The sequence below is a fragment of the Orbicella franksi genome, chromosome 8 (genome assembly GCF_964199315.1).
Source record: "Orbicella franksi chromosome 8, jaOrbFran1.1, whole genome shotgun sequence".
NCBI classification, from domain to species: Eukaryota; Metazoa; Cnidaria; class Anthozoa; order Scleractinia; family Merulinidae; genus Orbicella; species Orbicella franksi.
In genome coordinates, this window is record NC_138152.1 from 28,388,454 (window position 1) to 28,411,172 (window position 22,719).

Here is a 22,719-nt window from a genome sequence, read left to right on the forward strand (position 1 = left end):
TGAATGAAATAAGTGGAAGCTCATTGGATTAAATAATTTTCTAACAATGTGACTCAAATAAATAGTTACACCTAAAATGTGGCTTCTTCAGTTTGTTTGTTTCTTACTCGTCTATGAGACAACTATCAAATCAGCCGGGTTATATGTGTTGTCTTCAATCGCTTTTGTACCATGGGACATAGTTGCACAATGGGAGCATTCATAAATGAATCCCAGTAATTATCTGTATCAGTGACTGACCTCCCCATTTATTGTCTTGGTCGTCAGTATCCGTCACTTCTAGAGCTGGAAGCCGAGTGAAACGAGTTTCTGGCACAAACGGAACTTCAATGATAAACTGCATTCCCGGCTTGTCCCGTATGTTCGCCCACTTAACAGGCAATATCACGTGCCACTGCCGGCCATATACGTCATCACTTTCCATGTACAGACGGTGACGTTTGCTGACACCGTATAGACGTTTATTTTCGGGATCAAACGCCAGAATTGTAAATAAGGTTGGATCAAGGGCTTAGACGAGACAAAAAGAAAAACAATATCTTAATAGATCTCTTTTCAACGGAAACAAAAACCTGACAAGACTGACAGGCAGAATCAAAAAGCCGAACCAGAAAATCCTGTTTTTACTTTAATTGAGCGCATGCGCTGAACTTCGCTCGGACGCTCGGACCGTTTCCTCTGGTATTCGCACTTGTCCTGGTTTCAATTCTAGTTTTCTGCTCTTTTCTTGAAACTGCTTTGTAAGCCTTAAAGCCTCATGACCAACATGGATTTTCTCCTTATATGTCTCCGTAAATTTCTTACAATACTACTTAGGAGAATTGCTTCAAATATAAAGACAATTTCTCAGTGGTGATCACTCGGTAAATTCTCATGACCTGTGTGATGGAGTATGAATTGATATTCCAAGGAGAAATCTGATCTTGATCAACGCAATTTTGATCGGTACTCAAGTTACCCAGTGTGCTATAGTATGTGTTTACTTTTCAAAGAGAAATTTCATTTTGATCACTCTTGGTTACATAGCCGCACAAGTTTAGGGATCACTTTTAGTTGTAATCTTACCGAAGTGAGATGTTCCTTCATTTTGGGTCCCCAAACATGTGCTTCTTGGAAACCTGTAACATAAGAACGAAGGCCATACAATCAGTCACAATTACGTAATTATTAACACTGCACTTTTCAGTGTTGTACACCAAGCTTCCACTTTTCATGGCCTCGAAGATTGTAGCTGTTTGAAGCGAAAATTTGCAAGACCTTTGTAAAGTTAAAAAAGGTTATAAAGCGCTTATCACTTGAGTGTGGAAAAGTAATTGGTTTTGCATTGCTTCGCTTCAAAACTGGCTTGAAAAACTCACGCCTTTTTTTTCATCCAATCAGAAATAAAACGAGGCCAATCATGATTTACGCGCGCACATTTTCGTTAGCTATGTACTTCGAAAATCGATTGGTTCAGAATGATTACTTGGGTTTTACTTGGAACTAAAGAATATGCTATTAAAGATGTTTACATGAACACTTACACGTCGTCTTCACTGTATTCTCCAAAACACAGAAACACAATCGGCTCATTGCCGTCATGCGCACAGAGAAAGCCACGCTTTACCACTGCTGGGGTTTCTGAAAGATGAAAACAAAAAATAAACCATTCTTAATTATGTCATTACTATCAGTTTAAGCACTGAAAATCTTAAGCCCTCCTTCTTAAGTTTCTGGAAAAAAGCTTAAAACCCGTACCTCCTGCGCTGCATATTCATAAGGTATAGCTTACACTGTAGGAAGTACCTATCCCAGCCCCAACCCCTCTTTTTTCCCCTTTCCTCACCCACTGGTTTAACACATTTTAGTAGTTTCTGGTTGATAATTGTATTGTTCCAGAAAATGTCCACACCCCAAGCTCCTAGACAGTCTTCGGTTTGAACTCTATCACCACTCCCGAATTTCTAATTCAACTCCACACCTCACTTTAAAAATTGTGGCTTTTGAGATCCCCACCCCCACCTCCTCTGAATTACCAATGACCTTCCATGGGGATAGATATCAGTATTGAAAACTGGACATTATCCCAAAGCTTATTGCTAAATTTCACAAAGTACTGTCCACCTTCTTCTTTGACTGGCTTCCCATACACCTCCACGCGCATGCATCTCTTTCCTTGTGTGCCACTGAGATCAAAGGTCACCATCGAAGCCTTTTTGGGTACGATCAAGGTGTGCGTAATCACATGGTCTACTTGGTTTCCTTGGAAACGCTACAAAAACAAAGTTGGAAAAACCGTTTCAATTTAATGAACAACCTTTTCACAAACATGGATAATTAGCATCATAATTTCGGAAGCATAGTACTTCCGGATATGTGTGTAGTGTTTGCCAAAGAGGCAAACATAAAAAACTATTGTAAGATATAAAAAAAATGTCTGTGATATCATTCTTAGATACCTTTTTCTTTCCGTGGTCTTGAACGATTTTCCCATCAAATGCCAGGAAGACAAATTCAGGGGGAGGCTCGCATTCATTTTCCGGGTGACACAGTTTTCCCTGCATTGAGATCTATTTAATACAAAATGTTAAAAGCTGAATATTGAACTTTGGGTAATGCTTCAACAACAAACTACAACAACAACAATCTTTGTTAACGTGTCTACAATCCTGGTCACAAGTGTTGGGACAGTTTATGGCAGATGACTTCACAGGCAGGCTCTCTTAAGACCAAGACCGTGTAAGCCCGCCTACCCCTCTCCCCCCTGTCAATGTTGATAAAATTCTTGAAAACAAAAAAAAAACCTTGATAATAGCTTCAGAATAGCCACGTTTCAAGAATTGTTTGCCTCCTAGAGCAGTCTTCTCCAACTAAAGTGAGAATGACATGGATATCCACGTCTTATTCCAATAATAACGATTTTTCAACAATCACGTTCGCTTCCAACACAACTGTCTAACCACTTTCTATTTTCCCTTTTTCCTTTTTGACACCATCCGATCTACTCTTCAGAATAGCTTCATTTTCTTTCAACATTGCTCGGGGGAAGGGGGTCAATTACACTTGCTTCTATTCATCTTTCCCTAAAACGTCAAGGACGTAGTTAAAATCGTGGTTTTCTGCGCGCAAAAGGGGAGGTGTCCCAACAACTTATGGCCAGGATTGTATGTAAAATAGCTGAGGGTGAAACCCTCTACTCTCTACTCTCTTCAATCCTCAGATGATCCCATTGGATTTAATCGTAAATGGCCCCTCTTTTATGGACCCCCTTGTCCAATAAGCAAGCACTACAATCGTCACCTGCATTTGGACCTACTTGACCTGGCGCCTAATTCTCACTTGTAGCCCGAGAGTAGCAAAAAGTATTGTTCATCCTGTAGAATACGGTTCAATCACACATCACAAGTTACATTCTCACCCACCACCCACCCCCCACCCCCATCCCCACTTACCACTCTTTCTTAGTATATGTAGTACGTTGCCATTTACCCTACATTATGTTCCCACAGGGGTTGTTCTTTTTCTGTGCAAAAACTCTTACCTGAGTAATGTAGTACGGTTTTGTGAGATTGATAGTTAATGTCCTAACACTATCCGATTCCTGAACACACCATGCTTTTTCTGGTCCCGAGTTGAGACGGGACTGATCCCGAGTCCCGTTCTCTGTTTCACTCGATGCATTTATCTGGGAATCTTTGATGGCACCAGACTCCATTCCAAGGGGGCGAGGAACTGTATTATGGAAAAAAAAACATAATAAAACGTGAAATATCAGGCTTTTGAAAGTAACTGATTTAATTACAATTACACTTCGAGCCGGTTCCTTTCAACTGAAGGCCTATTTTCATATGGAGTCAGTCATCTCAATTCAATTTAATAAAACGCCAAATACTTGACCAAGTCTGCAAATAAATTGCCCCAATATTGGGTCTTATTGTGTCAGTAACATTTTTTCCATGAAGTAGTAAAGCAATTTTGTTGAGTTCTTATAGCACATTCATATGTGAAAAACAAGCCGCATATTTTCTATTCTATGCGGAAAACCTTCAACAATTCAGGTATAAAGTATAAGTCGCTCACCATTTCTGTTATCCACAAGATAACATCCATAGAATTCAATTGCCATCGACAAGCGTGTCTTCCAAGAGCGCGGATTGATGCGTAAATACTGGCCGATGATTGGAGGACTGATAACGGATACTTTCACCGGCGGAAATTTGCTGTTAGCTGTACATGTAAATTCCTAAGAGAGATGGTGTTGAGAATTTTTAAAAGCCAACTACATTATATTTTGTTTACAGAAGGGAAAAGCATTCGTGCCACGGTGATTCATTGGAACTTTTCCTAAAATGTCTGGGGTTTTTTGTGGCCTGAATGTTATTAAAACACAGAGTGACCTTTTATTTGCAATGCAAACAGGTTCAAATCAAGCCTTAAAAAGTGGATGAATATTCATTAATTATATGCCACAGTACCTAATATTATAGATATCATAGATATTTTAGATTTTAATTATTTACATAATAGATATTTCAAATCTTTAAATTTTAGATTGTCAATTATTTACTTAGCAGATATTTCAATTTTTTAAATTTTAAATTGTTAATTATTTACGTAATAGATATTTTACAATTTTAAATTCTAGAGGGGACCTAAATAGGGATAACCTCATGGTCCTCCTTTTCAAATACTCTTTGTACTCTGTATTTGAATAAAGTATTATTATTATTTTTTTTTTTTTTTTTTGCAATTTTTACGCCGTGGGGTTGCATCGAAAAAAGATAAATTAATATACACTGGCGACAAATTCAAAGATGTAAGTTAAAGCGTACAATTTTATATGGAGAAAAAATACGACACCAAACGAACCAGGAATAATTACGAAATTTAGTAAATGTTTGAACCCAGGAGTATCAGTAGTTCGTATAGTGTGATCGTCCGGGTGAGGGTAGTTCTGAAAAGAACTGTTGTTGGTGACTGACGTTTCGACAACCTGAGCGGAAGTCATCTTCAGAGTCAAGTGAGACCAATTTGACTAACACTAGACGGATCGAAACCGACTAATGACTGATGACAAACTCTACACGAGTCTTTCAGCCAATACCATCATGGCTAAACTGACCAATCACGTTCAACGAACCAGACTAAAAACATCATCGACTGACAAACACTATTCACTTGTCCCTGAAGATAACTTCCGCTCGGTTGTCGAAACGTCAGTCACCAACAGTTCTTTTCAGAACTACCCTGACCCGGACGATCACACTATACGAACTAATTATGAAATTGTTTTGATCAATTCGGCGGACAGGGGAAAATTGGTTGAAAAAAGAATGCATGTGAAAACTCAGTAGAGTCAAAGATTACTTTTGGTTTTCCGCTTGTTTTGTCCTTGTACACCATCCACATTATGTTGTCATTACTGGAATGCACCAAGAACGAGGTCACGTGACTGCCATTTGATTCTTCGATAGAAACCTAAAATTGAATGTTAGCGCAAAAAAAATATTAAGCATTTTCATGGCCAAGAATAAAGATCTCGACACGCAAATTGACACCTGACAGTCGGACAAAAAGACACCAAGTTAACACAAAATGAGATATTGCGGGGATATATTGTGGCGTCTAGGTTTGATGCACAAACTGACAGTTACACTCCCGGGGGATACTCCCAGAAAAATCAGGTGGGGATGTGCGACTCGCTTCCCAAAACCCTTACCCTCAGTTTAAGCTAAATCTGTGTTCTTTCCCTACCCTATTTATGACCTGGCCAAAAATTTGATACCCTGTTTGAGACCAAATCGGCCGAAATCGATACACTATTTCTTCCCCCACCCCCTACCCCCCCCCCCCCCACCCCGCCGAGCAGTTACAAAAGTAATTTAAGTTTCATTACCATTTCAACTTTAGTCTTAGTGCGGAAATCCACTTGCAGGAAGTTGTTGCGGTCATAATGAAGCATTCCGCCTTCAACCATAAACACACCAACAGAGCCTGGTCTTGAAAAGTGAGGACAGTTCCCAGTTTTGTTTCGTTCAGTCTTCATGTAAGAGGAACTCGACAGCTGACTTTCCTTGATTTTGCCATCTTTCATCCCCAAGGGGCGAAAACGGGAGCATGCTACAAAAACAAAATGATAAATAAGAAAATTTTGGCCGGATTAACTTACTAAATTTTCACTGAAATTCAACTAAGAACTTTAAAATTTGCGTCAGCATGGCCATCAAACAATGTTGTTATGGAAACATATAACAACGCTGAGTCCATTCAAGAGAGTAGATACAGCAATGATGTCACGTTATAACTCATTCTTTAATTAGACTAAATTTTGCAAATTTGTTCGTTCTGTAATCCGTCTTTATCTTCCCAAATCTTGGCCATCCTTGTCCATCTTCGGCCTATTAATACCTCCTTGGTAATTCTGTACCTTTAGAAAGTGTTATTGTGTGGCCTTCGCAAAAAAAAACCCGAATCACATGATGTTAAGAAAACCAGGATATTCCATCATCATAAATTATTAACTTACTTGGTGCGTAGAACTCAAAGGAAGACCTCGTTCGTTCTGTTTTTGGAGCTCCATCCAGGCTCTCATCTTCCCAGTAATATTCCACAGCTACAAAAGTCGACGTTTGTGAAGTTTTTCCCGGCGAGGTTCTCTTCTGATGGTCAACTTTTAGATTTATGGCGAGGGTGATATTTTGGCAGGATTCCAACTTATCAAACTGAAATTTATAAATGCATGGAGAACAGTCTGTGATTTTTCTTTAGCCGAGTAATTTTAAGTTTATTTTGGTCGATTTTAGGCCTTTCCACAAATATCACGTTAAATCACCTAAACAGCTTTGCGGAAATTCTCAAAACATTTTCTAAATATCACAAAAATTTTTCTTAATATCTCGAAAAACGTTCCCAATAGTTTCTTGTTTTTATTTTAAAGATAAGCCGATTTTGAGTCACTTAGGCCAAAACTTGCTTAAAACGTTCTTTTAGTCGGCAGGAGTAGGGGAGGCAAGTTGCTAATTTAGAGCTTTTAGCGATATGGAAAACACATTTTTCCAGGGGAAGTCGCTGAAGTGGATTGTTTCTGGCATATAACTGAGTATTGTTTCAAGAAAATAGCGAGGAAAACAGGGCTAAGCCAAAAAAAGCTATTAAACTAGTACTAAATATCCCCTAAAATTTTCTAAATTTCTTAAATTGTTCTTAATATTTCGGAAACTTCTAAAGATCCCAAAAGATATCCGGATAATTGTGGAAAGCCGGCCCTAGTTTGTTTACACTTCATAGTTTTGTTTGAACAATTTGTCAAATAGGTAAACTTACTTCATTGCGCCGCACAGATTAGGCTTAATTATTTCCTAACCAATCATTATCTTACCTTAACGATCAAGGTTGACTCCTGACTTATCAAGCTGGTATATTCTGGTCCAGTTACGTTTTGAGCCGAATCAAACTCGAGCTGTTCAGGGAAAGACCACTTCACCTCCAGGTTGGCAGCGGCACCTTTTGAATCTTGGTCGTGTGCTATGAAAAGGTGCTGAGTGGCCAAACCACTGTGAAAAGAAAAGCATGGGTTCACTTACAACAGAATCATTTATCATGCTTATGACATCAGCTGTAGATACATTAATTCAAATACAAGTCGTGTCTTTCCATTAAATAAGAACAACTATCGATCGTCACTCGGCTAAGACGCTTTTATCACCGCTTGTTTTTCCGCGTTTGACGTTTGCGTGTTCCCCGCGCTTGGCACGGATTGTGTGGTGTCTCGCGTGTGGCGCGCGCGAGTAGCCTTGTTTTCTTCAAGCTTTGACTGAATAGCTTTTTGCCTTTGGCAAATATCATGCAAAATCGCCTAAATATCCTTCCAGAAAACACAAATAAAACTATATTTAACTTGACGTTTCGTATGTTTCGACATACATGTACTTGTACATCTTCCCCAAAAACTTTCAGTCTAAATGTCCGGAGCAAACGATTTTCTAAATACCTCGGAAAACCCCATAAATATCAGTCTTATTTTTGTCTTAAAAATAAACCAATTTTGGTGGTAAGTTAGGTCAAATATTTAATAATCTTCCAAATTTTCTTGCAGCAGTATTAGAAGATTCAGGTGCATGGATGTTACTATTATCCGCCATTTTGGAAATTGCTGCTTTAGTGCTTTTTAGTGATTGGAGTATATTTTTCAATTGGGAGGTCACTGTCATGGATTGTTTCTGCCATAGCGCTATGAATTGTTTGAAGAAAATAGCGAAGAAAACACAGAGCTCAGCCAAGAAAGCTGTAAACATACAGTCTCAATAGTTCTAAATTTTCCGGAAAAATCTTAATATTTTCTAAATATCTCGAAAACTTCTAAATATCCCCCCCAAAATCGGGCAATTTGTGGAAAGCCTAATAACACATACATGCATAAATCCTTTGTTGACTGTCCCCAAAGGGGTTTTTCAAAGACAATACCTCTAATTTAAAATTACAGCAAACCTAAAATACTGATTAATTACGGCAATATATCGGTAATTAAAGAGAAAGTTCGTTTAAGTTAAGAATTTAAGACGCTTTCAAGTAGTTCCCATTTGAATTGAATTTCGATTGTTATAATCATTATTGTTATTGTGGGTTATAGCTCAGTTGCAACAACCACTTGAAGTACTTGAAGGCTACATGCGAAAAAAATTGAAATCGAACAATGGTATGCTATGTTACACCATACCCTTGCACAATGGGTTCAGACTGATTAGCCAGCGATACAGAAACCACTAGCCTCGGGTCTCCTCCTTTTGTAGGAACACAAAATGCTTGGGGCGCAACAGATTCAGCCTAAATAGGAGCAGAAAAATTAACATTAAAATAAGTTTCGAATGTCTTCATTAAAGAGAGAATGAAAACTTTATTGATGAAAACACTGAGCAATTCTTGCTCAGAGGATGTTGTAATGGATAACATTGTTTTAACATCTCTTTGAGAAATTAAAGCGATATCCTGAACAAACACAATGCTTCAACAATTGAATTCATGCAATGTGTAAAACAGAAGCTACACTGCTTTGCACATAAATTTCGAAAAGACCTCGATTGCAACTCGTGGAACAAATGAAGAATACGGAACGCGAAACTAAACAAAGCACGCACTTCCATTAATACAAACTCCTGAACTCTGTGTAATAAAGTTTAAGAGCTGAAGAAATTGCTATTAGTTTGACATCGACAACATCCAGTGTAGCCTGTATGCTTCAGTTTAAAAGTAACACGCCCAAACAGCCGAGATGTGGCCATTTTAAGAGTTTCAAGAGGGCGCACACTGCATACAATAGCCTGCTTTCTTTTGATAACGTTAAAATCACGGTTCGATCAGCTAGTATAGCGTTGGAAAGAAATCCTTGAAAAAATTCTTACCATAGCTTGTTTGAGCAACAACAGCACCAAGAGAGATGCTATCATTTTAACTTGAATGGCCCAAAGCGTTTCACATCACAAGCAACAATGGAAAAGACACCACTGAAGGAAAGAGGACTAAAAATTGATAGCAACAAACGAGTGCTTACAATATTTAAATGTCACTGCGTTTAACAAAGTAATGACATGTTTATTCTATGGTGAAATAATGTCAGCTTGGATCCATTAAACATATATCAGTGGAGTTTGCAGAATTTACTTTCCTTTTTCACTCAAAGAAGAGAAAATAGTTTAGCCAGAGCAAGACAAATGATTTACCAAATCACAACTCTTAACGAAAATGGCCTCAACTGCATACAAAAAATCTGCTTTTTCAGCCCTAAAAAATTCTGCTTATTTAACTGAGCTGTAACGCAGTTCTTAAATGTCCAATTTTGTCGGCCCGACGTTCAAACTCGACGCATTTTGAAATTAAAACACCAAAGTTTGGTTTCTATATTGAAAGGAGATAATTGACTTTAATGCATAACTGGGCATGATACGCCGTTCAAACTCGACGCATTTTGAAATTAAAACTCCAAAGTTTTACTTTCGATAGTGATATATGGAAAGGAGATAATTGGCTTTAATGTTTTATCGAACAACTTTCCGTTGGAATTTAAAACGGACTGGCAATTTAACTTTACCTAAACTCTTTTTATATAAGAATATTGTTTTTCCAACCCAGGCTGAATATTCTTATTTTTCTGCCGATTTGAGGGTGAAAATATGGCTTTTGAATATTCTTAGATTAAAGGAATACAAACTGGACTATGTCGACACAACGTCAGATTATCTGTCCTATCATGACTTTGATGGCGTGAAAGTAATTTTGAAGCCAAACTGCAGGCAATAAAGCCTGACATGAAACACATAACTTCTTGCAGAAATTTCATTAGCATCGAACATACGGCTAGTAATGTTTTTGTTGTTTTTTGGCGAGTTTTGCCGTCGAGAGAAATTATATTCTTTTCAAAATCTCAGCCTCGGGGTTATTCTTAAAATATTCTTACAACTTCGCAAATTTCAGCCTCGATATCTTTATAAGATATATTCTTATAAAAAGAAAAGACTGTATTGCAGCTGCATACTTTTGGCAGGTAGATATTTTATGTTCAAAAATTGAAAGTTAGAGTGGATATGTTAATGCCTAATCTAAGTTAAGTGATAACATCATCTGCATAATCGAAATAATTGTCTCCAGACAAGTTTAAAAAAGCTCTGAAAAAATGAAAGAAATGTTCTCCGCATTTTCTCATGATCAGTGGTTGGTTTCTGGACATATCTTCGAGAATTATACGCTCTCTGTGCTATAAACGGTGGGACAAAACTCTAAAATCTACTCAAAAAGCCTAATATTAACGAGCCACCAGCTGAATAGTTCTCTTCATGATAAACTTTTGAAGAACAAAGTGGATTAACTATTTCAAACTATTACTGACGTCACAAGGGGTAAAGGGGTTGTTAAATTAAAGAAAATATCGCAACAGTCCGTGTGTTTAACACTACATTTCAACCATGAACCAGTTTCGTATAAAATTATCGGATTTCTGTTGTTACAGTTTTTAAAATATTCTGTTGAGTTTCTTGACTTGAAACATTCTTGTACATGGTTGAAACACGTTCCCGCTGAAATTTAGTGGTATTGTGTTGCGTTTGTTAAGAAAATAGAGAAACCTGCTAAGTGTGTCTCCTGTCTGAGTGCACTCTAATTTAATGATTATTTTAGCTGCATTTGAGCCAAATTACTCACTGCCGAGAATGTTTTATTATTATTAAACTGCAAAGTTCTTTTTTACGGTTTCAGAATGCTTAGCAACACCATTCTAATTTTTTTTTGGAAAAGTTTTTCGTGTACTTGATTTAAAGCTTTCACCTATCCGAACTAGTGATAACAACACTTTATCTGTTAATAATCCATATATTTTACAATTTTCTTCCCTCTCAATTTTTTTGACAGTGACAGCTATTTATCATTATATAGCCTCAAGAAACATCATTTTGTTTCCAAGGAAAACAGACACTAAGAGTTAATCCATTGGGATGAACTTCCCGTTGGAAATTAAACTCCCACATCTCTTTAAAAAGAGCTGCAGGTGCAAACATGTGTTATCATTAAACAAGTTTTTAGGTGTAAATAGCTCTCTGAAAATATCACATGGAGGCAGTTTCTTAAATCGTCTGTGCCAGGTGATCGACCAGTGACATATATACTAAAATTGCCTTAACAGATGTTGGAAGTCTCTAGAGTCGGGGAACAAAATATTGAAATTAAAACTGGAGAAAATACCAAATTAATTAGCTAACTAATTTTTACTGAAAACTCCGAAAAAAATACCGAAGTACGTGACCACTCTATGTAATTCCCCGGCGTAATTCCACACATTTTCAAGATAGCTTAGTTAAATTCCTCGTCTTTAATTTAGATATGAACCACTTCTACGAATATGAAATACGGTAAACTTGAAATGCAGTCATACATGGTTGTAAAACCAACGGTGTTTTAATATCGCTACTGTTTATTTTAAAATGTCAGAAAATTGTCATTAATATTTTGTTTTGAATTGAGTAAAGTAAGCACCTTGCTGCTTGACTTAGTGTTGTTACTTTAGCTAAATTAGTCATTGGGAGTGTCGCGGAGGAGTGTTTCTACCCACAGTTGACGGTGTTATAGTTCTACTGAAATCAAAACAGTTTACAAATGTAGCCCATAAAAAGGCTCGAAGAGCGCACATAACATCCGTGACCACTTCACCTGTCAGTCGGCTGAGAATGTTGTGTATTGCACTTCATGTCGTCGCTGCAATTGCCTGTACATCGGAGAGACCGGAAGGTGACTACGGGAACGTTTCAGCGAGCACCTCTACAGCATTCGAAACCGATCGCGCGGGTTTCCTGTAGCTGAACATTTCAACTCCGCCTCCCACTCTCTGGATGACATCATGGTCTGTGGCTTGAAACGGTGCTCTGGCAGTAAAATCAGCCACAAGCAGCATGAAATGAAATTAATCTTCAAGCTGGGCACGCTTCGACTGAACGAACTGAACATTAACTTTCATTTTTTGTGACTGTGAGTCTAGCGCGTATTACACATACGCGCGCTAAAACAATGGTTTTCCTATTTGTTTACTGTGTACTTCATGCGCGCGCTAACCGCGCGTGCCTACGCGTACAGTTTTTGTATGGCGTGGCTCACGGCAATCATTCCACCTACTGAAGACGGGCTAAGCCCGACACGTTTAGACTAGCAGAGAAAATTTGACAATTTTAGAGCCTTTTGAGCATTAATTCTAACCCATAACAATTTCATAGTAAAAGAGAAATGTCAAAACCATGTTTGCTTTAGATTCATATTTTTTACCCTAAGAGGAGTCGTTGTTATGTGTATAGCGGGTTCTTACTATATAAAAATAGCAACACACAGCTGTTTCGAGAAAGATTGTCTTACCAAAACGTAAAAGCGTCCGCGACGATGTCGAAAGGTGTTATGGTTAATGGTGGTTCACGGTTGCTTCAAGAAGAAATTTAAGGTGGCTCCCTATAGTTTTACGATCGCACGCGCGCTTATGGCGAAAGCTCAAGTAATCTGCACGCGATCAAAGTTAAACGTCAGTGTCTTTCGATATTTTATGACGTCAAAATGAGTACAAAAAGCAAAACTGACAGTGAATTTTCTCGCGTTTGTGCGAGTGGAGTGGTGAGATTTTCTTTTCCCATGGATCAACTCATAGTAAAGGCGTCTGATTCTCATTAACCCTTCTCTTAGCTTATCATCATCAATAGAAAATTTCAGTGTAGAGATCGAGATGGCCTTTGTGAGGTACTTACTGCCACGGCAGTACTACTCGAGAAATACTACATTAACTGAGGAAAAAGAACTGTGGTTTGGTCAGCGTTTTACTTCAGTGGTGCCAGTCCCAGGACAGAGCTCACGGTTAACAGGAAACCGTCGAAGTTGACAGGTGAGCCTGTGTTGCAGAAGTCAGTGGAACAGCTTGTAGTTTTACAGCATCCAAGATTGGTTGTTTTATCACAATCACGGCCTTTAACTGGCTGGCTGACAAGTTGACGAGCATGAAAAACTTTTACACGGCGTAATACACAGTATCGCATGAAAGTACTGCTATAGCTTTCTTTTGAATGGTTAGACACTAGGGTTTCGATTGTTTTTTCTTTCTTCTCGGGCAAAATCGATCAAAAATGAGCGGCAGAGTCAGAGGCTCGAAAATTCGAAAGTAAAGATGGTCATTATAAACTATTAATCGTAAGTCGTATTTGAACTTCCTTACTTGTATATTTAGAGCTAAATAGATTGCAATTCGATAAGAAATCAAATATTTTACGTAATTTGAAAGCTAATGACACAAGACAGCTAAACTAGAGCTCTTCATTTAGCCGATTTTCAAATACACAAAATACATGAAATACTGAATCTAGAAGACCCATGGCTGTGAATAATTAGCAGACACCCTTGTACATTTATTTTTGTCTTGATTACGTACAACATGTATGACGCATGCGCATAGGCTAAGTCAGGTTAAGCTACTTGAATCTGTGGTAAGTTATCATCAATATGCTAAAAATGTTTTTCAAGTAAAATTAAAATGCTGATATATCCCAAATAATATATTTTTGTTTTCTCTTTCATATCAGCTAAATTTCTGACTGAAAAGAAAAACGTTCGTGCCAGTGGAATTTTAAATTTCTTCAATAAATCGCGCCAGCTGGTAATCATGGTATATGTGTACAACAAAACAAGGTCAAGACTTAACTGGAAACTTTGAATACAACTATCATGATTCCCTAAAGGCGGGTTTAACAGAAGCAATTGGACATTGGGAATTCACAGTAGAAGTTACGAAAAAATTATTTCTTTCCTCTTAGATCAAAACGAACACAAACAGAAAACAACGCGTTATTTTCACACTGCTCTGTTTTATTGTTACAAGCTTTTATAACGGTGTGTCTGACATTTGTATTTGTTTTCTGCGTTTGCACTCTCAAAAGATACGCTACGATGCTATACTTTATTTAACGTGAGGTTTACGCTTAGTTTATCAGCTAGTTTACAGGTAATCCACGGCCCTAGTATATTCTAAAAATTAAAGCTAAAAATGTACATTAATTGATCATATCAACCTATAAACGCAGAGAACTAAAAATCTAGGGAATCGAATTACAGGAAATTCCCATATCAGTCAAATTTAAGCGATCAAATCTTGTTGTTCATTTATTTAGTGCCTACTTTACTTCTAATATCATTTGCCAGCCCGTTCCATTTCTTTGCGGCAAAATATCTCCATGATTTGAGACCATAATTAGTCGTGTTAATTTTCGGCAAAGAAAGGATATAGTCCTGTCGAAGATTATACTTGGATGAGCGTAAGGTGATGAAATCTCTAATTGCGGATGGAACTTTGTCCGATATACAATTGTTTATTGTCAATATCATGTCTTGGATTCTTCGAGTTTCCATGGATTGGAGTCTGCCGATTCTTTGTAAGAGATTCTTGGCAAAAGATCTTAATTACTACGAACGAAAAAATCCCTTCTCAATCTACGTTTTCTAAATCCCCTTTAATTGCCGGAATAAGATAAGAAATCAAAAGCAGGTGGATTCCTGTGACTTTTAACCTATCCTGGTATGATGCTCGTGGAATTCAATCAATTGAAACTCAGCAACAAGATTAATACATATATTTATTAACTAACGTTAAATTTTTTCATCCGGCAGCTAAGGTTTTACTCCGGACACACACACGTGTTTTCTCCTTTTATCTGATTGGTGGATAGACAATATAGGTATTAATCAAAACATATGAAAGGAATTCTAAAGACAAACATTACTCCTATCGGCGCGTTTTCGTGACTTACGTGAAAGACTAAAAGGAGAATTTCTTGTAGAAGTCATTTGCTCGGCTAACGTTATAGCTTGTCATAACACGGAGCCATGTGTTATAACACATGGTAATTACCATTAATTTAGTAATTTGGTAATTTCCAAAGAAGTAATCTCGAAGAAAACTGTTTATCTTAGACTAAGGATACGTGACTACTCGATTTTGTACTAACCTATTGATTGACATATCATCGGTGATATTGAAATTTTTCTGATTATATTGCACTTCTTTAATTTACCAACAGTTTGTATATACCCTTATATATTTGCAAAGGTATAATTTTACTGAACAGGGTGTGTAAAACCATAGTTATAACTTAAACTCCAGGCTCCGCGATTTCTTCAGGTAGTTTCATAGAAGACTTCGACTTCGTCAGGTCGGAAGTAGTAACTACCCGCCAGGAATGATTGTGTGAAGGAGGATCCAGGGATGTTGTCAGGTGGCGGGCTGTAGGTGGATCCAAGCTTTGAGTATGAGTTGGTGTTTGATGCAGCGTTGTTGTGAATGTGAATATCGTGTCCTCTTCCAAATGTTGGTCCATAGGAAGAGCAGACATAGATTGACTCTTTCCGGGAACTAAACACTCCTGTTTGATCTAGCTTTAGTGGCTGCCAACCAGGCTTGTTAACCAATGAGAAGAGAAAGGCTGCTGAATGGTAGTGATATGAACAACTGGAGCCTAATTTGAAATACGCAAAGGAAAGAACTGTTATTTTCGTTGCATTGCCTCAAAAAAACACTTCTGTCGCTGACGAAAAAGGATAGGTAGTTCCACAGAAGTGAAAAGTTTCAAAAAAGAGAGAGAAATCTTCGGTAAATGCCAAATTTAATCTTTCAAAACAGTTTGGGAAGATCAACAACGGTCGTATTGGTTTTCTCGTTGTATGGCTAGAGAATACCCCCCCCCCCCCCCACACACACACACACACACTTTTTTATTACTGCCGCCCTTTTCGCGCTGCTTCCCAACCAGTCCAATTAAATCCCTGAACTCTCCCTTCCCCACGATATATGTAGGAGTGTCAGAGCGGAGAAAGGTAATAAACATGTGCGAGTTTTGGTGGAGAACGAAATGGAGGGGAAAAAAAAAACGAGCTAGGGAAAATGGCAGGAAAAAAATTCGTGCAAAGAGAAACCCACGGAAAATAAATTCATGGAGAAGAAGAGTCGCATTTTGGTATCAAACCAGTCTAATTATAACTCAGCCAAGGTGTTTAAAATGTTGACAATTTTTTCAGTGTTTGTCACTGGATCTCATTTATATAAAGTCACTGTGTTTGTTTTGAGGTTCATACTTTTGTCAAATCTTCTATCTCAATAATTCACAACTTCTGATATATTTTGATTATTTCTCAAATTTAAATAGGACGTGAGTGACTTGTCAGGCAAGATAAAAGCAACATAACTCACTCAAATTGCCTTTCTTTGATTGCTCGGTATTTTGTTATAAAACATTTACAAAAATTGTACAATAAATAAGTATACATCAAATACTAAAATGATTTCTAATCGCTTCCTCCTCTCCCACTGGGTGTACATTTTGGAAAAGCTGTTGCATTAACCCTTTCATTTATTCAAAATAAACGCCAAATAGCTTAACAACTTTCCCTTGAGTTATCTCCGTAGACTCCTCCACATCAGGAGGCTGAATAAAATTCTAAACACAGAGGTCCTGTAACGGACCAGCATCCTGTGCACACAACCTCTTACAGAATGCACAAGCGAAATGGGCTGGCCATGTTGTCTGAATGCCAGACAGTCGACTGCCCAAACGGCTGCTTTATGGAGAAGTGCGTCACAGCAAGCGCTCAGTTGCAAAGAATCCCTCAAGACCTAGGTGCAGGCGTCAACGTCAACACTTTGGAGTCGCTTCCTCTCGACCGTCCCACCAAGCGAGGGAAGATCACCGCATAGAGGCCCAGAGCAAACGCGCGCCATAGGCAAGCAAATATGGTAAGAAGCTGGTTTAAAAACATTCGTGTAAAGGGTTACAATTGAAAAAAAATATCTTGAACTGTCAACTGGAGAAAAAGATTCATGCGAGCCAAAATTGCGCCCCCTTCACTTCTCCAATAGTCCGTCCCTTACTATCAGTCCACTGGTCTTTCCACAATTGCAGCCCGCGTTATTACCTGAGCCCGCAAGTGGGGTTAGGGATGCGCAGAAAGCTGTGCAGTACGTTTTTCCGCTCTGAATATAGAGGTTGAAGTAGTATGGTACCCAGCACCTGTGTGTTCGTGAGTTAAGATTTGTTTAGATCAAACCTAGTCATGCATTCGATTTAACTTCATCCAGATCCTCTACTCTGTCCTGAAAAAACTTTCCTTCGTCGAGTTTTATTCTTTTGAAGACTGGTTCATTTAATGCCCTTCGACGCTTTATTTCATGAAGCTCTATTGCGCACATATACAAAGTACAAATTCTGGCTCCATGAAGGTAACGAGTGTCCATAGAAAGGTATAATCTCTTCTTTTCAGTCTCAACTTTACTATTTTCTACTTTCACATCGTTGTGTCCTACGGCTGCATGGAATATACATGCCTTCAGTTTAATTGATTAAAGAGCTGCTATGTATAGAAAAATATAACCTCAACTCAACTTATTTTCACGTGGCTCGATACCCTTTGAGAAAGCAAGAGTTGCCACACTTTCGATTTCCATGAGAGCCGAGATACATGTCTGTACAAAATACTTCAAGTCAACAAGCTGCGTTTTTACATATTTCTGGATGCGAGCCCCATGCTAGGTTTACAACTCTTCAAAAGCTGGTTACGCTCCTGCTGCAGATGTTAAAGCTTTTTATTTGTAGTTTGTTTCATAGAAGACTTCCACTTCGTCTGGTTTAAAGGACTGACTTCCCGCCGGAATGATCGCGTAACTTGCATGGTCTGCCAAACGTTCGACGATTGATGGCGAATCATGTACGTTTGATATCAATTTATATCAAGCTTTCGCTTGTGACGTGTCCACACTTAAATGCAAATGAGGGCAATTAAGTTCATCTTATAATACTTGATTTTTTTTTGAATTAACGATTAAAAAGATGCGAGGTGATGGGCTCGGAGAGCTAATAAATCACAATTAGAGAGGGAATCTAAATCTGAATTAAATTGAATGCTACTCACCCCACGATGCACCCGTATATCCCCCAAAGATGTACTTCCCTACACGGATAATTGTCACTGTTGGTCCTTTGTTGTCGCATAATGAATGAAAAGTAGTGCTAGCCCAGCCATCCACTGATGCAAGCCAGCAACGCTTCCAAAGAGACTTACTTTGCCTGACGGGATTTAACCACTTGCTTAAATTGGTCAAGTGGCTGATGTTCTTGTTCAAAATTTTTGAAGCCCATAAACTAGCTGTGGTAAATGAAAAAAAATAATTCAACTTAATCTAATGAGAACATATCTAAAGGTTCTGGAAAAACAGGAATAGTTTTTATCAAAGAGAATCAATATGACAAGTGACATTTAAATTTTCTACTCGATCAGTAAGGGTATCTTTTACGTTCAGTCCCTAAGAAAGTATCCTGAATATATATGGGTTATTGACCATGCGTGAGGGTAAGATGCTGGATATTAGCCAATATCCAGCCATCTTGACCAAACAAACTTGGTCAATAAAGGATTTATTATAGGGAAAAAGAACACTATTTTCTTGCAGGACACAGCGCGCGGGTAATCCCGAGCGGGCAATAGAGCGCCATCTTGCCGCCCAGGTAGCCAATCACAGCGCAGAATTCTGTTCATCTGGCCAGCTCACGGAGCTCGCCATATAGTAATATGTCACACCTCCGAATTAACACATGCTCAGGTCAAGGTACAATGTCTGGTTTTAAGCTCACCGTCACAGTGGCGACCATAATGAAATGGCAAACAGTCACAGCTATATCCATCGCTGTCTACATTGCAAGTTCCTCCGTTTAGACAAGGACTGCTGTGACAAGGGCTAATATCTGAACAGGGTGAAAAAAAAATAATAGTCACGCCTTTACAAATGCAACTTAATAAGTAACTAACTGAGTTGGTATGTAAGTCAGAGAGTGAGTGAGTGTGTGCGTGAGTGAGCGAGTGAGTGAGTGAGTGAGTGAGTGAGTGAGTGAGTGAGTGAGTTAGCATGTAAGGAAGTAAGTAAGGAAGGATGGGAGAGAGGGAGGGAGGAAGGAATAAAGGAAGGAAGTCAGTAGGTCAGTCAGTCAGCCAGTCAGTCAGTAAGTCAGTAAGTCAATCAGTCAGTAGGTTAGTAGGTCAGTAAGTCAGTAAGTCAGTGAGTCAGTCAGTCAGTCAGTAATGCCAGGAGTATCAGTAGTTCACATAGTGTGATACGGTCTCGGTGAGGGTAGTTCTGAAAAGAACTGTTGTTGGTGACTGACGTTTCGACAGCCTGAGCGGAAGTCATCTTCAGAGTCAGGCGAATAGTGTTTGTCATTCGATGATGTTATAAGTCTGGTCCGTTAAACGTGATTGGTCAGTTTAGCCATGATGGTATTGACTGAAAGACTCGTGTAAAGTTTGTCATCAGTCATCGGTCGGTTTCAATCCATCTATTGTTAGTCAAATCGGTCGGTTTTTGGTCCTTCTATTGTTAGTCAAATTAAGTCGGTCTGTTAGAAGTCCGTTTGTCGGTTTAATACGTTTCGTTTCCGTCGTGGATAAGTCGTTTGTAAGGCGCCGGTAGTTGTTGACATCTGTTAAAAGGCGTTTGTTCTAGGTTAGTGTACCAGTTTCCCAGAGTCAGTCGTTGAAAATAGTTTGTACTGTAGGTTCGTCAGCGTAACTACCTTTTAAAAAAAAGCACTGAAATCATCCCGTGACGAAGACTGGTTTGCTTATAAAGCAATGCGAAATCATGTGACGAACTCAGTAAAGAAGGCGAAGCAAACATACAACAAGAAATTAATTGATAACCATAAAAATGACACCAAAGCTTTCTGGAGAACAATGAAGAAGATCATTCCCGGGGAAAAGAGCTCTGCCGGTTTCAAAATATCCATATTGATGGCGAACTTTGTGGTGATGGAAAGAAAATTGTTAATGGTTTCAATAAATTTTCGCTTCAGCCGCTGTACGCCTTAAGCAGGCTCTCGGTAGTGTTGCTTTTGAAAAAAGAAGGGCTGATCAAAAGGATAATCGATTAATACCAAATTTTAAATTACCGCTGTTACCTTTTCAGACTGCATCTGGCGTGGCATGCACCATGGATTGCTCACTGGGGCAGTATTTATTGACTTGCGAAAGGCATTTGACCCCGTTGATCACGAAATACTCATTAGCAAACTAGATGTCATATGGACTTAAGGACATTGAGTTAGACTGGTTTCGAAACTGCCTGACAGACCGTAAACAACTCGTGAGTTTTGGTAAGGAAATCTCTGCACCATGTCCTATTACGTCGGTGTCCCACAAGGGTCAATTCTGGGTCCTTTACTCTTTGTCCTTTTCGTCAACGATCTGCCTATAGTTCTGAAACGATGTCAGATTCTGATGTACGCTGACGATACAGCTATGTATTTCACCGCTAGTAATGCCCAAGAATTCAGTAGTACTCTTACCAGTGAACTCGCCAAGGTTAATGTCTGGCTCGTAGACAATAGTCTTGTTATTCACCAGGGCAGAACAGAATGTGTTTTAATTGGCACTGGTTCTAGGTTAGCAACTGCTGATTGTTTTGTAAATATCGATGGCAAGGAGCTAACACGGGTTGCTGAGTATAAGTACTTAGGAGAAATTTTGGATGAGTCGCTTTCATGGAACGTGCATTAGTAAGAGAATAGGAATTCTTGGCCGCACCAGGAGGAGCATTAGTATGTACACTGCTACTATGATTTACAAATCATTTATTCCTCCTGTTATTGATTACTGCGATACCGTTTGGAACTTTTGTGGACGTACGAATGCTGATAATATAGAGAAGTTACAAAGACGCGCGGCAAGGATTTTCATGCAAACCGCGACAGCAGTGATAATGCGTTAGCACACCTTAAATATGATACGCTGGGGCTTAGACGGGAGTTGCAAGTGCTAAATCTTGTGAAGAAATGTTTAAATAAACGCTGCCCGCAATTTTTAATGGACTATTTTTATTTGAATAGAGACATTCTATTAAATTTCGGTCAGATTGATTTCAGTGACGTATGGCAGACGAATACCCGGAGTAGCCTAGACTGACGCCTAGACAATAACAGAATGCGCATGCGTTTGGATGCTTGTTGTTGATTTTGGCTGAACTTCAGGGATTCATAGTCGTCGTCTTTCGTAAACTTTTATGTACAGCAGGAAACCCAAGGGGCTCATTTACTTGATCGACTTTGCTATCCGCACAACTTCTATCATTCTCACCAAATAACTCAGTAGCTCTCAGTCGGTGAAGATGCTGATTATTGCAACTCGCAGGAATGGGATCGGAAACTGTATCTTCTGGCAAGTTTGCTGCAGTTTGGTACAGAAGAGCAACTTGCTTAGAATTTATGGTTAGAACTATTATTATGCTTGTCATACAAACGTTTTTATTTGGCATGCACCTCAACTGGAAGCCTAAACGACCAATTTTATCAAGTTTCGAAAGCTAACAGGTTGTGATCGGTAAATTCTGCTCAACTGCAGGATGTTTTAATAGTTCCGACTCTTTTCAACCGAAACCTGGAAGAATATTTCGTTCCTCTGCGAATTCGACTTTACAAATCTGTTGAAATATCTGTGTTTCAAGGAGTTCAGCTCTAGTAGCGCTTGTCATGATGAAATAATAATTGTGCCCCTGCCTTGTGATCTGAGTGCAAAGTCCAAGGCCAGGACGACTTGCCTTGTTGTTTTTCATCTCCTTACATGTATATTAATGAGAATTCCAGAAAAGGTTGCTGTAGTACGTCGTTGTTTAGTAAATAAGCCTGTGGCTAAGTGGTTCGTATAGAAATTCAATGCAAGGTTAAGTTTAATTTCGCAAGGTAATTCCTTGCCTCAAAACTTGTTGGTTACAAGACAGCGCTGCGAGCGAATTCTTGTTTAATACATAGCGGTCAAACTTTTGTTAAATAATTAAAGTGCACCTAACCCCAAAATTTTTTTTTTCGCTAGAACGGATCTACTTATTATTTGAAATAGTTCTGCGAAAAAAATTTTGAGTTCCGTTAAATCCTCGATTTTCTGTGCCACGACGAAATCTCGAAAATAGCTCCAAAACACCGCCATTTTGTTTCACGACCGAGTTTGAGGAGAATGGGTCCAGCGGCTCTTGTGACGTCTACCCAGGAAGGTTGGATATCTCATTTCCTCTCATTTCCTTCAGGATGGTGCAATACACATTCGAAAAGTGCGCAGAAACGCCTTCCAGAGGTGCTATCGGCTGTTGCAGCAATATTCCAGATTTAAAGAAAGGTATACTGTACAATTTACTGACGATGATCGGCT

At 38.7% G+C, this 22,719-nt stretch overlaps 2 protein-coding genes across 2 annotated transcripts in view; both read right to left on the bottom strand.

The window, feature by feature from the left end:
* The window catches only part of LOC145496112 (uncharacterized), a 37,971-nt gene that overhangs the window by 5,435 nt on the left and 9,817 nt on the right, over positions 1–22,719 (bottom strand). The gene's annotated exons all lie outside the window — the stretch shown is intronic.
* Positions 200–9,852, bottom strand: LOC145495751 (neuropilin-1-like). The gene is made up of 13 exons (XM_081475344.1): positions 9,378–9,852; positions 8,696–8,802; positions 7,358–7,532; positions 6,506–6,701; positions 5,876–6,099; positions 5,347–5,457; positions 4,060–4,222; positions 3,521–3,711; positions 2,439–2,549; positions 2,104–2,251; positions 1,524–1,620; positions 1,066–1,118; positions 200–510 (listed from the first exon to the last, which is right to left on the bottom strand). The coding sequence occupies exons 1-13, from the start codon at positions 9,420–9,422 to the stop codon at positions 200–202; spliced, it is 1,932 nt and encodes a 643-aa protein (XP_081331470.1). The 5' UTR covers positions 9,423–9,852.